This window comes from Hemiscyllium ocellatum, chromosome 9 (genome assembly GCF_020745735.1).
Source record: "Hemiscyllium ocellatum isolate sHemOce1 chromosome 9, sHemOce1.pat.X.cur, whole genome shotgun sequence".
Taxonomy (NCBI): domain Eukaryota; kingdom Metazoa; phylum Chordata; class Chondrichthyes; order Orectolobiformes; family Hemiscylliidae; genus Hemiscyllium; species Hemiscyllium ocellatum.
In genome coordinates this window covers 66094592-66116228 of record NC_083409.1, presented here as the reverse complement: position 1 = coordinate 66116228, position 21637 = coordinate 66094592, and the positions used below count along the sequence as shown (strand labels likewise).

Below are 21637 nucleotides of genomic sequence, written 5' to 3'. Positions count from 1 at the left end.
AACGCGGTAGTTCAAAAGCCTGGAAAACAACAATCAATCTGATATTAGGTCAAACCTGATGGAGTGACAACCCATGTTGACTTAGTTAAGCTTATACTGTCATATGGTCAAATATCCAAAAGATCCCGTAAAAGATTGGTAATGAAAGTTGTCTTGACTGTGAGTAACAAAGTAAACTATGTATCCCTCACTACTCATTAGTTTCCAATCTTCATTCACAAAGACAATATTTTTCAAATGCTAGAAATTGGAAACAAAATTAGGAAGCACTGGAAATACTCAACAGGTTTGGCAAACATGTTTGAGGGAGAAACAGAAATAATGTTTTAAGGTGATGATCCAAATGAAACAAGTCAAAGTCATGACATGTTTATGAAAGTACAGAGGCAGTGAGAGGGAGGATAAAGAACAAAAAGGTCTAATAGAACAGAAGAAAGGAGAAATTAGATTTCACAGTGGGATGGTAATATTGTAAGGAGATAAATCTAGATGTACAAAGTTAAAAATCACACAACACCAGGTTATAGTCCAACAGGTTTAATTGAAAGGACTAGCTTTCGAAGCGCTGCTCCTTCATCAGGTGGTACACCCCAGTCCAACACTGGAATCTCCAAATCACAAATCTAGATGTGATTGACTTTTGCTGCTCCTCTAGCCCCATCTTCTGTCTGCATGATGGAAGGATCAAGTGTGAAGGCTTAGTCTTCTGATTCATATCAATAACCCGGATATTAAAATTCAATGGTTACATTTACTAAGCCAGCAAGGGAGGTGAGTTTTAAAGAGGCAGCCCAGAAACTATGGAATACAAACAAGATACATAACTGGATTCAGACAGGTGTAAATATTGACTTTATCTTTTTTGGATAAGTTTCACAGGTTTAAGAAACCCAAATGTGAGAAGGAGACACATTTTGATTTTATTCCATTCAGAATGTGCAATCACAATAAGGACTTTGGGCTGAGTCTAACTTTTTAATTGGCTAAGTTGCATCCAATTTTTATGACAAGTTTCTCAGCATGAAGCCTGGTGGGTTTTCTTACCATAACTTCCCCAACTCACTGCATTAGTTACCAACCACACTCCTGTGGTGTTTCACATGTTTGATTTCTACACCATCTTCATACTCGTCATTCTCGGAACAACTTGTCACTCTACGGACATCCAAAGGTATGGTCAAATGGCAGAGCAAACTTGATGGGCTGAATGGCCTAATTCTGCTCCTGTATCTTATGGTTCTATGTATGCTAGTGCCAGTCTACCACTGACAATTTCATTCATTGCATGCCACTTCTAACCTCTAGCCATGAAACCATCTCTCAAATCTTGCAGCTACAGCTGGAGAAATGAATTACTCCCGAAGAAAGATCCCCTTGGCCTCTGGAAATGAGAATAATTGGGCCTTAGATGATGTATCAACAAGGCTGCCACTCGTCACTGCTCCTCCCCAGCCCCCACACCCCCAACCACCTCCCACCCCGCGCCACACACACTCCAGATACCAACACCTCAGATTAAATTTAGAAGATGTGGGAGCTCAATCTGGTGTACATTTCCCTGTGACACCTCTGGCCAAGGAACAAACATTGCAGACTGCTGGTGCTCAAGACTGCCAGGCCTGGCAGAAGATGACCCTGTAGGGTTAAGCCTATCAGATTTGTCTGAACGAACTGAGCTGATAGGACCATAATGAGATGAGGAACTGAAAGGCATATTATCCAACACTAATCAGCAAGAGGGAGATCCTTTATTTCAACACAAAGAAAAGTGCAGTTAGTGAGATCATTGGATAAATTGGAAAAATAAATTGATAGATCTTTAGATGATAGCCAGGAAGAAGCTAGAAATGAGAGACTTAATGACAAAAATAATCCAGAAAGGAGTGGACCAAATAACATGGGGTAGAATTTAATATTCCCTGGTGGTGGACTGGGAGGGGAGCTGCTATATAATCAGATGAGAAGTTCCGTGTTGCAGACCTCATCAATTTCCTAATTCCTCCTGCAAGTCAATCCAGGGTGGCTAGGGTGCTTTTCCAGCACCACACTTATCAACTCTGGTCTCCAGCATCTGTAGTCCCCACTTTCTCCTGGGTAGGGTCAATGCAGGCTTAAGGGGAAATGAGCCCCTTAAGTGCCATGTTTGGACCTTAACCTAGTGCTGCTGGTACTTTATCAGGGTGGGTGGGAGTCAGGCTTTGTGAACAATCTGCTGCATGAACTTTGGTGATTATGTCTACAGCCCGGCAATGGGCACTGGAGTGGGGTTCTCTCCTACTTGGGCAACCTGTGCATTAAAGGGGAGATATGTTTCAACCTCGCCACCTTTCCACCTGGGATCCAGCTCTTACTCCACAGAACTCAACGTTACTTGCTCTTTGGCAAAACAAAAAGCCACAAGCTTTGGCTCTCTGTCATTTGCACTTTGATCAACTTATTTTAAAAAACTGGAATAAAACAGGAAATCAAAAAACTTGAGTACCATAAGTAGTGAGAAGTAGCACCCTTGTTGAACTACATTATTGGGCAGAGTAAAAAGTAGAGGAGCAGTTGAGAAGCCTTTAAAAAAAGGCGCTTAGCAGGGAGACCATTGGGAAGTTGAAAGTTCATTCAACATACAGAGGTCATACTGTAAGATAATATGTATGCCTAATTGAATCGTAATGTAGTGAATAAGGCATTGTGCCTTAAATTGAATGTCTGCCAGAAAACTGCCTCTGGCTGTACAAGTTTGATCAACAAAAGAGTTATTGAAAATGCAGCTGTGTCTTTGCAAGTTTGACACAGAAAGCATACAGCAGAAAAACTGCATACAAAATAGCCTGGGTTTTGAATTGGGATAGAATGAAAATTGCTGAGTTCAAGTGGTGAACAGAGCCAATCCATTAAACATGATAAGAGAAATAATGTCCAACAGGAGACATTTTGAGCATCTAAATTCAATGTAGACAGAAAATGCATGCTTACATGTGATTTACTTGAGTGAATGTCCATCCTATTAATAAATTGTTTTCCTTGTAAGATGTTGAGCTGCTTAGCTTTTGTTCCAATAAAAGGAATGCATCCACCTTACCAGATTAGATTACTTACAATGTGGAAACAGGCCCTTCGGCCCAACAAATCCACATCGACCTGCCGAAGCGCAACCCACCCATACCCCTACCCCTATATTTACCCCTTACCTAACACTACGGGCAATTTAGCATGGCCAATTCACCTGACCCACACATCTTTAGACTGTGGGAGGAAACCGAAGCACCCGGAGGAAACCCACGCAGACACAGGGAGAACGTGCAAACTCCACACAGTCAGTCGCCTGAGGCGGGCATTGAACCCGGGTCTCTGGCGCTGTGAGGCAGCAGTGCTAACCACTGTGCCACCGTGCCGCCCGCCAGCTTTCCAGTCAGGCCAGGAATAGCACAACAAATGCTAATTGCTGCTTTCACTCATGATGGCAGCATGCCTGTTCTCTTTCCATCCACTCAACCAATAGCTGCTATGGTGTTTATTAGGCAGCTGGACAAAGCTGCAGCAGTGGCTAACATGCAGCAGTCTGCAGCCAGGCAGTGACATGCTCATATACCCTGAGATCACTGGATACAAACATCTCCAGTGCCCACAAAAGATAAATGGCAGGTTTCTAGCAGCTACTTTAAAGGTACGAGTCAGGATCCTTGAAAAAGTAGTCACATGAGAAACATTCTTTTTCAAAGGTTTGTAACATTCTGCACTCCACAAAGGTAAGCCACTATCTTCTCTCGTGTACCTTTCCCTTTAAGATCTGTTGGAAGTTGGTTCAAGATTCCATATTTGGTACTTCTTGTGTAGCATGAAACCTCATTGAACTGTGTTATATTAATAACTACCCTTCTACAAGCATTGAAAGAAGATTTTGAGGGTGCTACACTACCCTATTAGGAGTACAATGTTTTCAAAATGAAATGGGGGATCAGGGCGGTAGTTTTAGAATGGAAGTGTTAATCCTAATTTCATGCATTTTTCTTCTTCCCTGGGCTGATGTAGAGGAACTCCTGATCTTCTTCCAAGAAGATGGTGGCTCATTCCCTGGATCCTCTCTCTCCTCCTTTCACTACCTACCTTTGGTGACATACATCATTTGGGGTTGGCTAACTCTGTTGTGTCCATCATTTGTCTGAGCCCTCACAAGCCCTGATGCCTGCATGACTGTTAACCCCTTATCTACCTCCATTCAAAGCTTTTTTAAAAAGGTGTCTTATTTATTAAAACACTGCATTTAGATAGGGCAACGTGGCTCCTGGTAAACCTGAAAGACTAATACAAAATTAGATAAATGAAAATACAAAGAGAACACAGTTTTAAAGAGGACCCAATTTTCATCAAATGTCATGCTTCATTATGGAGCTCTGGGCCATGTAAACGTATGCAAATGTGTGTTGCAGATTCAAAGTTCTTATCTTACATCAGGGGAGTTAGCTGAGGGACTTTCTGTCCTTCCTTTGGAGTTAGAAGCCCAGGTTCAGAATAGAATACCTATTCCAGAGGTGTGTAGTAACATATGTGAGCAGGTTGATTAAAAATATTTAAAATCTAACTTGATAGCATCTGTAAAGCATTACCGAATCAGTTAAAAAATCAAACAACACCAGGTTATAGTCCAACAGGTTTATTTGGAAGTATTAGCTTTCGGAGTGCTGTTCCAGCATCATGTAACTGATGATGAATCATAAGACACAGAATTTATTGCAAAAGATTACAGTGTCATGCAACTGAAGTCAGATACGTGAACATATCTAGATTGCTGTTAAGTATTTCATCTTTTAGAATGGTTGCAGGTTTCGGTTCATTAATATGTAAATCTCAGAACTTCTTTTAAGTCACATTCTGGAGATAACTTAAGGTTTTATGAAAAAAAAGTGACATCTCAGCTCAGACAGTGCATTAAAAGTGTGACATTAGAGTCAGTCTGTATCCCAATCTTGATTCAGACTGGTTCTATTTCCAAAGTAGGAATTTATAAAATATTACATAAATTGACTGCCTAAAGATTGAGCAAAATAGAATGTATCTGCAAATACAAATTCACCCCATGGATATATATGTGTGTGCACCTGCATATGAGAGAGAGAGAGAGAGAGAGAGACAGTGTGAATGTCTCAATTGAGTGAAGTTGACAAGGTTTCAACTTTATGACCATGAGTGGGTTATAGGCTCTACCTGAGACTGATTTGAAGATGCCAGTGTTGTACTGGGGTGTACACAGTTAGAAATCATACAACACCAGGTTATAGTCCAACAGGTTTAATTGGAAGCATTAGCTTTCAGAGCACTGCTCCTTCGTCAGGTGGTTGTGGAGTACACAATTTTAAGACACAGAATTTATAGCAAAAGATTACAGTGTGATGTAAATGAAATTTTACATTGAAAAATACCATGATTGTTGTTAAGTCTGTCATCTGTTAAAGCGACCATGTTAGTTTCACTTCTTTCATATATAAATCGCAGAACTTTTTAAAAATCGTTACATTCTCAATTGAACTTTAACAATTGGTGTCAGCCCAGATAATGTATTGGGTATTAGCACCTCTGTGTGCTGCTGTGTGTGCCATTATGTTTTGACTGATTCTCATCTAAAAAATGAATTTACTGAATCTTACATGGATTCATGTAGTTTTTAAGCAAAGTACAATGTAACTCTGCAAGTACAAATTCACCCCACAAACATATGTGTGTGTGTTTGGGGGGGGCGGTGGAGGGGACTTGTGAGTGTCTGTGAGAGAGTGTGTATGTGTGTGTAAGACTGTAAAGGGGTCTAAGTCTGTGAGAGAGTGCATGTGTGTGTGCTATATCTGTAGGAGTGTGTGTCTGTCTGTGTATAGGCATGTGTGTGTATAGGCATGTATGTGTGTGTGTGTGTGTTTGTGTATAATGCAATGGGGGTCACCTGTAGTGTGACATGAACCCAAGGTCCCAGTTGAGGCCATCCCTATAGGTACCGAACTTAGCTATCACCCTCTGCTCGGCCACTTTTCACTGCTGCCTGTCCCACGCGTAATGGTGGTATCCATGGCCACAGGCTGACACGTCTTGCTGTGACAGGGTTGTATGGAGTTGTCCTGAAAGCCGGGCAGTTTGCTATGAACAATGATCTGTTCGAGGTTTGGTGGTGTTTTTTTAAAAAGGTGAGTAGTGGAGGTGTTCATCCTCACTGATAATGTGTTGCAGGCTGCGAAGAACATGGCGTAGTTTTTTCGCTCCTGGGAAATACTGAACAACGAAGGGTACCCTGTCGGTTGCAGCACATGTCTGTCTCCTGAAAAGGTCATTATGGTTCCTTGCAGTGGCACATCGGAACTGGCGGTCGATGAGTTGAGCATTGTAGGTGGAAGAGGATGGTGTCAATGAAGCATGAAGGGAAATGATGGTATTGGTGAAGCTGGATGATGGTATGAAGAAGCTAACAGCAGGCTGTGGAGCTAGGTAACCATGTTTGATTTGATTTATTATTGTTAAGTGTATCGAGATACTTTGAAAAGTATTGTCTTACATGTTTTACAGACAGAGCATACTATACAAGTGGATGGCACAATGGCTCAGGGGTTAGCACTACTGCCTCAAGGCGCCAGGGACCTGGATTCAATTCAACCATTATGCAACTGTGTGGAGTTTCCACGTTTTCCTGTGTCTGTATGGGTTTCTGCTGGGTGCTCTGGTTTCCTCCCATAGTACAAAGATGTGCAAGTTAGGTGGATTAGCTATAGGAAATGCAGGGTTACAGGGATAGTGTAGGGGTGGGTTGAGTGGGATACTCTTCGGACATTCAGTTATACACATTGGGCTGAATGGCCTGCTTCCACACTATAGGAATTCTATGAAGTGCATCAGAGTAACAGAACAGAGTGCAGGATATGAGGTTACAGGTATCAAGAGTGTGGTGCTGGAAAATCAGGTTTCCTGATGAAGGGCTTATGCCAGAAACACCATTCTCCTGCTCCTCGAATGCTGCCTGACCTGCTGTGCTTTTCCAGCACCACACACTCAACTCTACTCTCTGAGTATATGCAGTCCTCATTTTCTCCTCCATGATGTTACAGTTGTTGAGAAGGTGCAGAGAGAAAGATCAGTGTTAAAGAGGTCCATTTAAAAGTCTGATAACAGTGGGGAAAAAGCTGCCCTTGAATCTGTTTGTATGTCTATACAAACTTTAAAATCTTCTGCCTGACAAACTAGTGTGGAAGAGAGAATAACTTCCAGGTTGGGAATTAATGCCATCTAGTTTCTCAGGGAAGGATGGGAGAATGGAAACTGCGTGAGAATTAGCTAATAAGTTGCAAATGTATGAAAATAAGATAGCTGGTGCTTATTAGGGAGGCTCAGAATTTGGGCTGATTAAACCTCAAGGGAAAAACCAGAGATTTTAACTTTAATTTGGGAATCTGATTTTGGTATTCTTGTAATATTTTCCCAAGTTATCATTCTTGCTAATGCCACTCATCAATGTAAAATTTAGCACAGTGCTTGAATTTATTTTATAAAGGTAGATCATAGCTACTTACCAACCTGTCCTTCATCCAACATTTAATAGTCATAGAAAGATTTCAACAGTAGTTTTAAGAGTGAAGGTAACAGGCTAATCAAGAAAAAGGAATGAGCCCTCACCCTTCATGTAGAAACAATATTTAGCTCTAATTTTAATAATTATTTTAATATTATTTTCACAATCATTGACAGAATGAAACAATTATTATTCAAATACATCATTTTGTTAAATAAAAGGAGGATTTAGGAGGCAGTGGTGGTTTGGAGTAGGGAGGGAGATTGGTTATGAAAAAGTGCCAAACGTCACCCAATGCATCCACTTCTAGGTTTATTGACTGTGGGTAAGGGATGAGTTGAGAGCAAGGTGACTATCCTGTTTTACAGAGGCTGTATAGTCTTCAAAGTTTTTTATTTGGCATTTTTGGGGTGAAATTTTACCTCTGTTTCATGTTTTTCTCCTAGGAATTGGATTTTCTATGTATAGAAAAATCTGGCAGTTGTACATGATGAGAACAATTGGATCCATCATATCAGTGGCTTTCTTGCATTGCTTATGGGCATAAACAGCCAGAGTGTCTTATAGTGTGATGTATCAAGTTGCACAAGTTTACCCTCAACAAGGCGTTTTCTCTGATGCAGCATTGCTTGTATTCTTAACATAAAATGGGTATGGATACTGTGTTGAAGCCAACGAACATTTATTCCAGCTAACTGATAAGCACAACCATTTCATTCCTCAGGAACATGATAGCTTAATGTAAGCCCAGACACTTAAACTACAACAAAAGAGTATGCTTCTAGTAGAATTGTCAGACTTCAAGTGATCCCAGATTAAAAGAGTATGAGATGTTTATACCCCCAGGTCACAGGCTATCATACAGTGGCAAATAACATGAGCATGTCTCTTAAAGAGATGTTGACATACAGACTCAGAGACATAATACATCAAGCAAAATTATCAATCATTCATCATCCAACCAATATATGACTCAACTGTTGACCAAATATTCTCACTGATATCCAATTACCACTCCAATTGTTTCTACGTTCCTGCTGTCACCCGCCCAAAAGTTCACCTTCGGAAATCCTTTCAAACAAATTTCTATGTGACCCAGCTGTTAAATGCACTAGCGCTTCTGGAAATCTGTTCATCCTGATTTTCCACATACTAAATCTTCTCCCTCATCCCCACCATCCCCAACCAACATAGGGGGATAATATCAATGAAAAAAAGCTACATTCTTTCAACACTGTTTTTCACAAACTGATAAAATGAAATATACTGTAACTAAAGCTTTATTGTAGAATAATCTTTAAAACACTTGAATGGTAAAGTTACAACACTTCAGTTGCACTGCAAATATGATTCAATCAGAAAGAAAGATAGAAAAGTACAAAAAGTTAAGATGCATAAAATTTGACTGAACCTGAACACATCTTTCAATTAGCTATGGAAGGTTCTGAAAGGTTTTTCCAATATTTGAAATCATAGTAACTAAAGCAGAGTTTCAAAATCTACTAAATGCAAACAGAAAATGCTATATGTTGCAGTTTTCTTTCTCTCTTAAATCCTGACAATATTCCATTTTAAAAAAAACTTTAACTTTTATATCTTTAACCTTTTAATTGTTACCACTGGTAAAGCAACAGTTTCAGCAAAGGATGATCAAATGCACCAAATCTAGTTCACACAGTAGTAAACTTTGGAAATCAGACACAGATTGAAACACAAAGCTGTATAAATGCCCATTTGGGAAAGAAAAGTCCAGCTTTCAGGTGTTTTAAATAAGATATTTTGATAAACATATTCCTAATAACGATTAAAATGTTCTAAAATCCGTAACTAGAACATTCTATAAGAACATAAATCCAAAATAATTCAGAATTTGATAACTATATTTGTTTTCTCAGGTTATAAAAATAATCAATAAAGACCCAACTGCTGATTTATAAACATTTAACTAAAAATTAGTTTTATGGAAACTAATTTCGTGGAACTGTATAGTAAAAACCCTTAAGACATTTGTGAAATTTCACTGTAACAAGTTCTAGTTTAAAATTTACAAGTGTTTTCAATACAATCTCATGTAGCACATTTCCTCAATAAAGTGAATTGATTTCAATGTGTAGCTACGCCAAAGTTAAAACAAATTAAGAGGATTTTATTGCTGTGTATACATATTGAGCTTTGACCAGAAGTAGAGATTACAATTACATTGTATACCTTTTCAAATTTACAAATATGTTTGGAAATGTATTGTCACCCCTTTAAGCACAGAAACAAGAGAACTTTTTAATAAAAAGCAACAAAATATTACTGCAGGAAGCAAACATTCTCCGGTAAATGAATTCATGAAATTAAAACCAGGAAATATATATTAAATATAATTTTAAATTTCGATCTAACAAATAAAACCCAATATAACTTCCTCAAATTTTCATCTCTCGATCTCACATTTCTGTATTGTATATATAAAATTTGGATAAAGTATAAAGGAACCCTCACAGAGTTAAAGGTAAGCTTCCTATTGGGACTACTACAAAATAGAAATATATTACTGAAAGCAGAAAAATTATAAAAATACAGATCTCGGTCATATTCCTTTTTTTATTTTAGGTTCTACCTTTAACAATTTTTCTCTTTTTAAAAATGGGACACCAGTATATTGCAATTAGTTGATCTACTTAGAATCTGCTGCAGGCGTAGCGACGGTGAGAGTCTTTCGTGTGCTGGTTACTTGTCGTTGTTTCGCTAGGAATGACCGATTTGCGTTTAGATTAAACCCTCCTAACCGGGCTTCACTGGCTATCTTCTGAAAAGCCAAACTCTGAAAATAGTTCACAATTACTTGTCTTACATTGAAATAAAGGAAATGATACAAAAAAATCTGTTTGTAAAAGAGTGACCTAAAGAGTTAGAGAAATATCCACACTTGAAGAAATGCCAATAGACACTTAAACAACAATGCTTTTTTAAAAAAATCCTTTGGTTTCTTCATTCCTGAGTGTGTTTAAAATCATGCTGTGTGGTTTCTTGGTTTACCTTCATTCTAATGCAATTTTGTAATTCATTGGTTTGATACTTTCATACAATGTATGAAAAAGTGTTTCACCTTCACAACTTTACTTTCACTAGTCACAATTTTCTAGCAATACCAAAGTTTTATACACATCAGATACCTCGGGTGTTTTAAAATGAATTTTGTAAAGTACGATAAATTGGAAAAAATATGGTGTAATACATGAAAATGCTTAACTTGACTGAGCAGAGAGTTGATGTAAGTCATGGATTTGAAAGTGTATATGGATTTCCAGAAGAGGTATGACAAAATGCTACATAATAGACTTGTTAGCAAATCTGTACTTCCTGGAATTTGAGAGAACGTAGCAACATGAATAAAATATTTACTGTGAGATAGAAGCATAAAATATTGGTGGAGTTGTATTTAAACTTGGAGGGAGGAATGTAGTTGTCTTCCTGGGCTTGATATTCATGCCATTGCTTTTTTTAATACTTAGATATTTAGGGCACGATTGCTTATGAGTTGAGGAATATAGTGATAAACTTTAGGAATGCATAATCAGGCAATTTTTTCTCATTTGGTGAAAATGGCGCATACCCAGCAAGTGAAAATCAAACCAATGAATTGCAAAATTGCACTTTAGAAGGTAGAATGAGGGAAAGCCACAGAAACCACACAGCATGATTTTAAACACACTCAGGAATTAAGAAACCAAAGGGTTTACATATACTAGTCCTTTGAGAGTGGCAGGCCAAAATGACAAACTCCTATAAACTGGCATGTGTGATCCTTAGCCTTGTACAGAAACCTTTTTAAAACACAAATCAAGTCTCAATGAAGAATTGTGTCAAATTATTGAAACCACACTTCAGAAAGGATGTCAAGCATTTGTCAGAATGAGAACATGCTTCAGTTATCTAGAGGGACGAAGGAAATTAAGATTACTCTTCTTATAGCTGGAAAATTAAAGGGGTAGAGCTGTTCAAAAGCATGAGAGGCTTTAACAGAAGAAACAAGGAAAAACTGCTTTTGTTGACAAACTGTTATCAGTGGACACAGATAAAGTCCTCCCACTTCCTCTAGACAATTGAGGTAGCCATGGGCACCCGCATGGGCCCCAGCTATGCCTGTCTCTTTGTCAGCTACATGGAACAGCCCATCTTCTGTAATTACACTGGCACCATTCCCCACCTTTTCTTCCACTACATTGATGACTGCATCTCTGCCACTTCATGCTCTCACAAGGAGGTTGAACAGTTCATCAACTTCACCAACACATTCCACCCTGACCTTAAATTCACCTGGACCATCTCAGACAGCTCCCTCCCCTGCCTGGACCTCTCCATCTCCATCAACAATGACTAACACAACACTCACATCTTCTACAAACCCACCAATGCTCACAGTTACCTGGATTATACGTCCTCCCACCCTGCCTCCTGTAAAAATGCTATACCTTAATCCCAATTCCTCCGCTTCCATCACATATGATCCTAGAAGACCAGTTCCAACACTGAACACACTAGATGGCCTCCTTCTTTAAAGGCCGCAATTTCCCCTCCCACATGATTGATTATGTCCTCCAACACATCTCATCCACTTCCTGCATCTCTGCCCTCTAATCCCACACCTCCAACCGCAACAAGGACAGAACCCCACTGGTCCTCACCTTCCACCCCACCAACCTCCATAAACATAGCATCATCCTCCACCATTTCCCCCACCTACAAACAGACCACACCACTAGAGATATATTTCCCTCCACACCCCTACCACTTTCTGTAAAGACTGTTGCCTCTGCGACTCCTTCATCAGATCCACGCCCACCCTCCCCTTCATCACCACTCCTGAACTATCAGATGCCTGGAGGAAGAATGCCTTATCATCCACTTCAGGACCCTCCAACACCATGGCATCAATATGGATTTCACCAGTTTCCTAATTTCCCCTATCCCAACCTTATCCCAGATCCAACCCTCCAACTCAGCACCCCCTCATGATCTGTCCTACTAGTCCATCTTCCTTTCCACCTATCCACTCCACCCTCCCCTCCAACTTATCACCATTACCTTCATCTCCATCCACCAATCACACTCACAGCTAGCTTACCCCCAGCCTGACCCCCTCCCATTTATCTCTCCACCCCCAACGCTCCCAGCCTCATTCCTGAAGGGCTTTTTGCCTGAAACGTCAATTCTCCTGCTTGTTGGATGCTGCTTGACCTGCTGTGCTTTTCCAGCACTATATTCTCAAATCTGATCTTCAGCATCTGCGGTCCTCACTTTCACCACAGGTAAAAGATAATCAAAATTAACAGAATTCAGCTGAGGATAAATATTTTATGCAATAAGAGATTAGGATCTGGAACACTGTCTGAAAGTGGTGGAGGCAGATTCAATCATAATATTCAAAAGGGAATTAGGTTTATTTGGGGAAAAAGAAACACTTGGAAGGACAATAGGGAAAGAGCAGAAATGAGACTAATTCCATAAGTCAGTGAAGTGCAGGCATGATTGCTGCTGTGCTGGAACATACATGATTCTATGTTATCCATTGCTAATGACTTACCTTATTGTACCAAGCTGTTACTATCAGCTCCTCTTCATACCCTCGAAGTTTTGCTTGCTCACATTCACGCTAGTACAAAAAACAGAGAAACAGTTCGAGCCACTCAACGACATTTTGTTAAAAATTTCCATTGCATTATAAATACAGGTAGTTCTCCTGTAACATTGTAGTTGCTTGCTTAATATAAATAGTGGGGCCTTTGGGAAAAATGGGTTAGAGGCAGACCAGCAAATAAACTTTACTCACGATCGCTCAAAAATAACCCAGAAGTCTAACACAAAGTATAGCACAGCTTGAATGAAGGTATAAATTATATTTATCAATGAAACAAAAGTAAATTTAACACAATGCATTTTAAAAGTAGTTAATTCAGGGACAGAGGGTCATAAATAGTGTGTCAGATTGACTCTCCCCATTCCTGTTAAGCCAAGCTATATCACATATTCTCTCCTTTTGCCTAAAACACTTTATAATATCTAGCTTCTCTTGTAATGTTAGAGCCTTTCTTTCACGTTCACCAGCCCCCATTTTATCACCAGGATGCTTCTCGCTAACATTCTTGTCACTATCTCCTCCATCTTATTCTCCAAAGGCAGCATGCAAGGAGCAGGAAAATCAATGTTTTAGGCAAAAGCCCTTCATCAGGAATGAATCCGAAATGTTGATTTTCTGCTCCGCGGATGCTGCCTGACCTGCTGTGCTTCTCCAGCATCACTCTAATCTAGACTCTGATCTCCAGCATCTGCAGTCCTCACTTTTGCCGATTGCAAACAAAAGTAAGTGTTCTCGAAAATACTGTTCTGTAATTCCTCAATGATGTTGTAAACAAATTGCACTGCCGGAACGTTCATAATCTGGGAACTACCTGTAGGTAGCTTTCCTGAATTAGATTTTTGGGATAAATAATCCAGAGAAATGTTGAAACTATACGTAGTTTACAAAAAATACGAAAAATACGACCTACCTGAAATGACCACGCTTAAAAATAGTAGAGGTTGGTTTAACCCCAAAACCAGTTAGACAAAATAAAAATGAGGGCAAATATTTTTATACCAAAATATATATGATTTCTGTGGTTATTTGTGGGAACATTAAGCCCAAAGATTCTGCTCAACTATTTTGCCTATGTGAGGACTTGAAAACAGATGTAAAACAAATGTAAAGCAATGCCAGCTGAGTAAATAAACTGCTGTTTTCTGCAGTGGTGCCTCACTGATTATTTTGTTTTTGCTGTACCTGTTCTTCTGTTGTTACTGTGCAGAGTTTGGGAATGTCCATTGCGAATTCCATTTCAGCTATTTAGCCCATCAAAACTTGGTGGAGACGAGAATCTGAAAATGCTGGTTGCATTGAAACTGACAACACTTTGGTTAAGCATAGAGCACTAATCTGTAGAACGGCACCTGAAACTTTGTCACAGAAATGTAAGAAGAACTTTTACTCCTACAGTGCATCATGGAATAAACATCTAAGTGAGGCCATTCCTCAAGAAAAAGCCATGCCTTCTTAGATATGGAACCACACAGCAGAGACATCTCAGATTCTCTCTCTCTCTCTCAGAGCTGTGTTGATTAATTTCAGCCAACTATCTTGTGCTTGCCATTTCCATCACACTCTAGATTCATGCCTTGCAGAACTCCCAGACTCTGACCTGTTATTTTAACCAGAACATTTGTATGGCAGCTCCACAAAGTTTCTGGTCAATGGTAACACTCAAAGTTGAGTGTTTTAGCAATTGCAGTGCCATTACGAACAGAGAGTTGGAGTTCTTCTTATCGAGGAGGGTGGTCATTGTCTGACACTTTTGTAGGATAACTGTTATTTGTCAGTCCCCAGAATTGTCAAGGTTGTGCTGCATCTGGACATGGTCTGAGTGTGTGTAAATGGTGAACGTTGTCTGAACATTGATGAACATCCCCAATTCTGATCTTATGGAAGGAAGATCATTGATGAAGCAGCTGAAAATGGTTGGACTTAGAACACAACCGTGGCAAACCTAAGGCCTGGGACAGAGATGATTGACCTCCAACATCCACAACTTCCTTTGTCAGGTATGACCTTAACCAATGAAGATTTTTCACTCACTGTCAATTTACTTAAACTTTTGCTATGGCTTCTTGATACCATCATGTCTTAATGTCACAATCTGTCACCCTCATCTCACCTCTGAGCTTCAGTTCTTTTATGCCCATGTTCATGTTAATGGTTGGACCAAGGTTGTAGTGAGGTTTGGAGACAAGTAGTCCTCTAGAAGATAAACTATGCATTCTCTAGAAGGTTATTGCTGAATAAATATCATTTGATTTCACTTTCAATAGCACCTACCATTTTGCTATTGATCGAGAATAGACTAACGGGGTAGTAATTGGCTGGTTTGTATTTGGACTGATGTTTGCAGACATATCATAACCTAGACAATTTTTCACATTATTGAATAGATGCGAGTGCTGTAGCTGTACTGAAACAGCTTGGCTTCCAAACCTATTGCTGCATTTTGTAATTCAAAAAGTGATTGGTTTGTTGCAGCTTGGGGATATGCTTCTTGAAACTATGGAAAAGCTATATATCTCTCTCAAAGTTTGAGTCATCAAATAGTTAAACATATAGATGGAGCAAGCTAGATATTAAGGGGTTGAAGTAGGCTTATTACCAATCAAGACTTTACAATATTATTAACAAAACGTTGTTGTAGTTCGAATAAAGCGAAGTACTAAAATGACATACCTCCAGCGTTTGTATTTTTTTGTCTTTCTCAGCCATCTGGGTTTTCAGTATCTGGATTTCTGTACTTGCTGGGTTCTGTTTTGGATCCAGAGCTTTAATCACCTGTTTAGATAATACAACATGTTTTTCCTCATTAAGCCTCGTTGTAAAAATGACTGAGTGTAGGTTTGCTTTGGTGGAGGAGACAGTGAGGATGTGGAGGTTGGGAATCCTGGTACCTAGTCACATTTTCTAATTGCCCCACATTGTTGATAACTCCAGCACAAGACAGTTTCTCAGGAATTTTTTCCTTAAATTTCCAAGCTCCATAATTGGAAGATGAAATACATGAGACTGATGAATTTCAAATGGGATGTTAAGAGGGTCACCTGACCCCAGAAGGAAAGCCAGTGATGAGCTGACCAGCCAGAAAGAAGCTCATTCTAGAGTTATAACATGCTGTTTTGGTTGTTGATGGTGGTGGGAGTGAGGAATCGACTGAAGTGCTGAAAATCAGACAACTACCCCTCACAAAGTCTCACTTTGTGGAGATACTAGCCAATCAGATTAGCTACCAGCTCCAGCAGTCTCAATAGCACCATAAGCTTGATAGTGAGCACTGCAGGTAGATCTATGAAGGTCTTGGTCTAAGGTATGTCTAGGGGATTGGCTGGGGATGATTTTAAAAGTTTAGGGAAGAGGTAACAGGTAGAGGGATTTTGAGGGGATGAAAAGAGAGGTATCAGGAGTTGGGATCTGCAGAACGGGTAGGTTGAAAACATAAAAGGGGATTATTATCTTTGAGCTTGCTGGTGCAGTTTGGGTGCCCCCTGAAATTTTGAACACACTTCCTTCCCATTGTTTTGTAAACTTCCACAAAAAAAATAGACTCCAATTTCGTCCAGCTGCCTACACCAAGCACATTATAGCTTGGACTGCATATTATATGGGTCAACTGATCGTTCAACAAGCTAAATTCACCCTTAATAATTTATTTAACTTTGATGAGTGAGCAGCCAATTTCAGAGCCTATCCACTCCATGTAATGGCATGCATCTCAGCAGTGAGTGATGAATGTGCCGGGCTAGCTACCTGACATACAGCAAGTGTAAACTAGCCAAAATCACATCCAGCAGGTGCCATTCAATAGCCAACCCCTTGTTTCTTGTGATTTTTTGTTTGCAGAATCTTCCATTTCCCTTCTTGCCGAGTTGAAATTGTAAACAAAAAATATACAAGAACACGAACCAACTGATGGAATTTTTAACACCTTTCTCCATATTTGGAAAACTCAGGAGTATCGCAATACCCTCTGGTGGCAAGTTCCAACTGATAGAATGTGCTCCATAAATTATCCCTCTGAGTTTTGCATATTTTAAGAATAAATTTTAATCAAGCTAGAATGCTATCTCTTGCCAGCGTGCCTTATAATTCCTGCCCAATGTAGCCTCCATCTTCAAATAAAGAATTACCATTCCAAACTGCAGAGTTTTGGCATTAAAAAAAGTCACTCCAGGGAAACACAGGGATCAAAGACCTTCAATGCTGCAAGAAAGGCTTTCTCGAGGTAAGATCGTGCGAAAGTCTGCATGGGCAAATGATGGCAAGTGGGACAAGGTCAGATTGATCAGCGCAGACGAGTTGGATCAAAGGATCTGTTTCCATGCTGTCTGATTCTGACAGCGATAACGACAGTGATCAGTAATGACAGCAGGATATAACTCTCACATTCAACTGCTACAGTAGGCCAGAGTTCTTAGCAAAGATTTTCAGTCTTAATTTATGTTGGGACTAATTGTGTGGGATCCACCAAACAAATCTCAATATTTGGTCCATTAACCAATTTATAAGAGTGATTCATAGAGAAAAGATTAAAAATTTAACCTTGGGGAGTTTAGTGAGTTCAGACCATGTCCTAAACTTGACCACAACTTAGTGTTAACTCATTTCGGCCACACACACCTGTTGCCCTTACATTGACCATGCCAGTTCACCCAGTGTCCAGCACTGGCAGGCCTCAGACAAAAGTCCTTAAGAGTATGTTGAATAAGTTAATTTAAAAAAAAACTAATTGATTAAAAAAAAATGAAATCCCTACATTTAGCTTCTTTTAATTTCTTATAAAAACCAGCAGTTAACTTCAGAGACCGTTGAACAGAATAGAACAGGAACGGGTTCTTCAGCCCATAATGTTGTGCCAAACATGATACCAAACTAAGCTGATCCCTTCTGCCTGCCCTTGGCCCGTATCCCAACAGTACTTGCATATCCATGTGCCTATCTAAAAAGTTCCTAAAACACTCCTATTGTATCTGCCTCCACCACCACCCCTGGCAGTGCAGTCCAGACTCCTACCACTCCCTGTGCAAAACACTTGCCCTTCACATCTCCTTTGAACTTTCTCCCTCTCACCGTAAATGCCTGCCCCTTAGTATTAGAGATATTTCAACTCTGGGAAAAAGATTCTGACCGTCAACCCTATCTATGCATCTCATGATTTTATAAACTTCACCATCTCCCCCTGGCTTCTGCCACTCCAAAGATAAACAACCAGAGTTTTTCTAACCTCACCTTATAGCTCATACCTTCTAATCTTGGCAGCATGCTGGTAACCTCTTTTTCACCCTTTCCAAAGATTCCATATCCTTCCTGTAATGTGGCGACCAAAATTGAACGGAAAACTTCAAGTGTGCCCTAACCAATAAAGGCAAACATGCCCACACCTTCTTTACCACCCTTTCTACTTGTGTGCCCACTTTCAGAAAACTATGGACTTGAACCCCAAGATCCCTCTGTACATCAGTGCTATTCAGGGTCCTGCCATTAACTGTATATTTTTCCTTAACATTTGACCTCCCAAAGAGCAGCACCTCACACAAACCTGGATTAAACTCCATTTGCCATTTTTCCATCCATATCTGCAACTGCTCTATATTTTGCTATATCCTTTGACAAATCTTCTACACTATCCACAACTTCACAAATCTTCAAAGTGTCTGTAACCACTTGAAATTGTCAGTCAAACTGTGGAAGTTGTGAAACTAACCTGGTAACGATAAACCTCAGGCTTATGTCAAGAAGCAGATTGGCACAGCAAAGTACTCATTTTATTTTAAAACCGTAGACATTTCTTTTCAAGCATTTAAAGACTTTGAGCTTGAAATAGCAAGTCTGTTTGAGAGCTCCTTTTGGCAGATATTCTGGTCTACTTTTAACAATTCCAGAGGGCATCTATCTCCCCCAATAGTGTCCCAAGAATAAAGTATACATTACTTCTCCAAGAGTCTTTAGCAACATTAGACCTTTTCCTACCAGGATTCTCCTTTAGTTGTAAAGAGCATTCAGTCACACTTTGGACATCCCACTAGTGAATATCAGATCTGATTGAAGTTGCTGCATTTCAAAAGTTGCAGCTGCCTCTGTGAGCCACTAATTTTCCATGTACTATTTTAGATGCATGTTTTGATACTTTGTTTAGATCTCATTAGGAACTTAAAAAAAGATTTGAAACATATCATGTAAAAAAAACGTACTGAAAACAATTCACAGACTAAAGTGAAACAGAATTTACAGGGGTCAGAGGTTATAGAGAACAAAGATTCAATAAAATGCCAGGCAGAAGGCTCGTGTGATTTTGCCACATATACTCACATTACGAGCTTTCTCCAGGTACATCTTGTACCTTTCCTCCATTGCCCGCATGTCTTCATCTTTTTTACTCAGGGCACGTTGCAACTCTTCAATCTTTTGAGCTGAAAGAATTAGATTTGCACTTTGGAAATGTTTCATTTATGGTTTTGCGATTGTTATAATTGAATTGAATTGGATATTTCATTATGTTAAGGTGACACCATTTTTCCTTTCATGATTATGTAATTTAAGTTCTTAAAAGGAAAACATTTATTTTGCATGAGAGATGAGTGCTGGTTGATTGGCAAGTGGATCCATTAGTACAGGTGTTGCCAAGGGGCTATAATGTTGTAATTGTACCAGTCTCCAACACTTCCTCTGGCAGCTCATTCCACACACGTACCACCCTCTGTGTGAAAACGTTGTCCCGTAGGTCCCTTTTATGTCTTTCCCCTCTCACCCTAAACCTATGCCCTCTAGTTCTGGACTCCCCAACCCCAGGAAAAAGACTTTGCCTATTTACCCTATCCATGCCCCTCATAATTTTTAAATCTCTATAAGTTCACCCCTCAGCCTCTGACACTCTAGGGGAAAAAGCCACAACCTGTTCAGTATCTCCTATTAGCTCAAATCCTCCAACCCTGGCAACATCCTAGTAGATCTTTTCTGAACCATTTCAAGTTTCACAACATCTTTCTGATAGAAAGGAGACCAGAATTCCATGCAATATTCCAACAGTGGCCTAACCAATGTCCTGTACAGCTGCAACATGACCTCCCAACTCCTGTACTCAATACTCTGACCTATTAAGGAAACCATAACAAACACCTTCTTCACTATCCTATCTACCTGCAACTCCACTTTCAAGGAGCTATGAACCTGCACTTCACGGTCTTTTTGTTCAGCAACACTCCCTACGACCTTACCATTAAGCGTATAACTCCTGCTAAGATTTGCTTTTCCAAAATGCAGCACCTCGCATTTATCTGAATTAAACTCCATTGACCACTTCTCAGCCCATTGGCCCATCTGATCAAGATCCTGTTGTAATCTGAGGTAACCCTCTTCGCTGTCCACTACACCTCCAATTTTGGTGTCATCTGCAAACTTACTAACTGTACCTCTTATGCATGCCTCCAAAGCATTTATGTAAATGACAAAAAGTAGAGGACGCAGGACCGATTCTTGTGGCACTCCACTGGTCACAGGCCTCCAGTCTGAAAAACAACCCTCCACCACCACCCTCTGACTTCTACCTTTGAGCCAGTTCCGTATCCAAATGGCTAGTTCTCCCTGTATTCCATGAGATCTAATCTTGCTAATCAGTCTCCCATGGGGAACCTTGTCGAATGCCTTACTGAAGTCCATATAGATTACATCCACTGCTCTGCCCTTATCAATACCCTATGTTACTTCCTCAAAAAAACGCAATGATGTTAGTAGGGTCTGTTTCCATGCTGTACGCTTCTATGACTCTATGACCCTAAGTGTTCACATGCTCATTTGACATTGCTAGCCAATTCACCCTTATTCTACTCAAGGAAGCCAATTTGGGAAATGTACCTTCGATGAAATGACACCTAATCTCTTGCTCATTGCATATTTGCACGCCATAGAGGATATCTTTGCTCTGAATCCACAGCTGCATGCCAAAACTTTCTTCGATGCCTGAATGGGCTCCATCCTACACTCAAATTCATGTCTGAATTTGAACTGTCAAATGAGAATCATTTCCTCAATGTCCCTGTTGAGAAATTTTCCAGGGCGTTCTCAACCATCTTCAGCCACAAGTGACGAGTGGGTGGTCCTCCAGAAGTCGACAAGATTGTGGGTATCAATCTTCAGGGAATTCAATTTGCTTTACAGAAATAGATGGAGGCCTTGGATACTGCAAAAGCTGTGGGTCCTAACACCATTCCATACAAACACCACCCTCTGTGTGAAAAAGTTGCTGTTAGGTCCCTTTTAAAGCTTTCTTCTCTCACCTTAAACCTATGCCCTCTTGTTTTGGACTCCCCTATCCCAGGAAAAGGACCTTGACTATTCACTCAATCCATGCCCCTCATGATTTTATAAACCTCTATAAGGTCACACCTCTACCTCTGACACTCCAGGGAAAACATCCCCAGCCTATTCAGCCTCTCCCTATAGCTCAAACCCTCCAACCCTGGCAACATCCTTGTAACTCTTTTCTG

At 39.9% G+C, this 21637-nt stretch overlaps 1 protein-coding gene across 1 annotated transcript in view; it reads right to left on the bottom strand.

Annotated features, from left to right (window-relative positions):
- Positions 1-9408: 9408 nt before the first annotated feature.
- hook1 (hook microtubule-tethering protein 1) overlaps positions 9409-21637 on the bottom strand; it is an 84455-nt gene continuing 72226 nt past the window's right edge. The window contains exons 19-22 of the mRNA XM_060830421.1: positions 19464-19564; positions 15834-15935; positions 13110-13178; positions 9409-10346 (exon numbers count right to left, since the gene is read on the bottom strand). Of these exons, the coding sequence (XP_060686404.1) occupies positions 10200-10346; positions 13110-13178; positions 15834-15935; positions 19464-19564 (419 nt within the window). The 3' untranslated portion in view covers positions 9409-10199. The remainder of the gene's footprint in view (positions 10347-13109; positions 13179-15833; positions 15936-19463; positions 19565-21637) is intronic.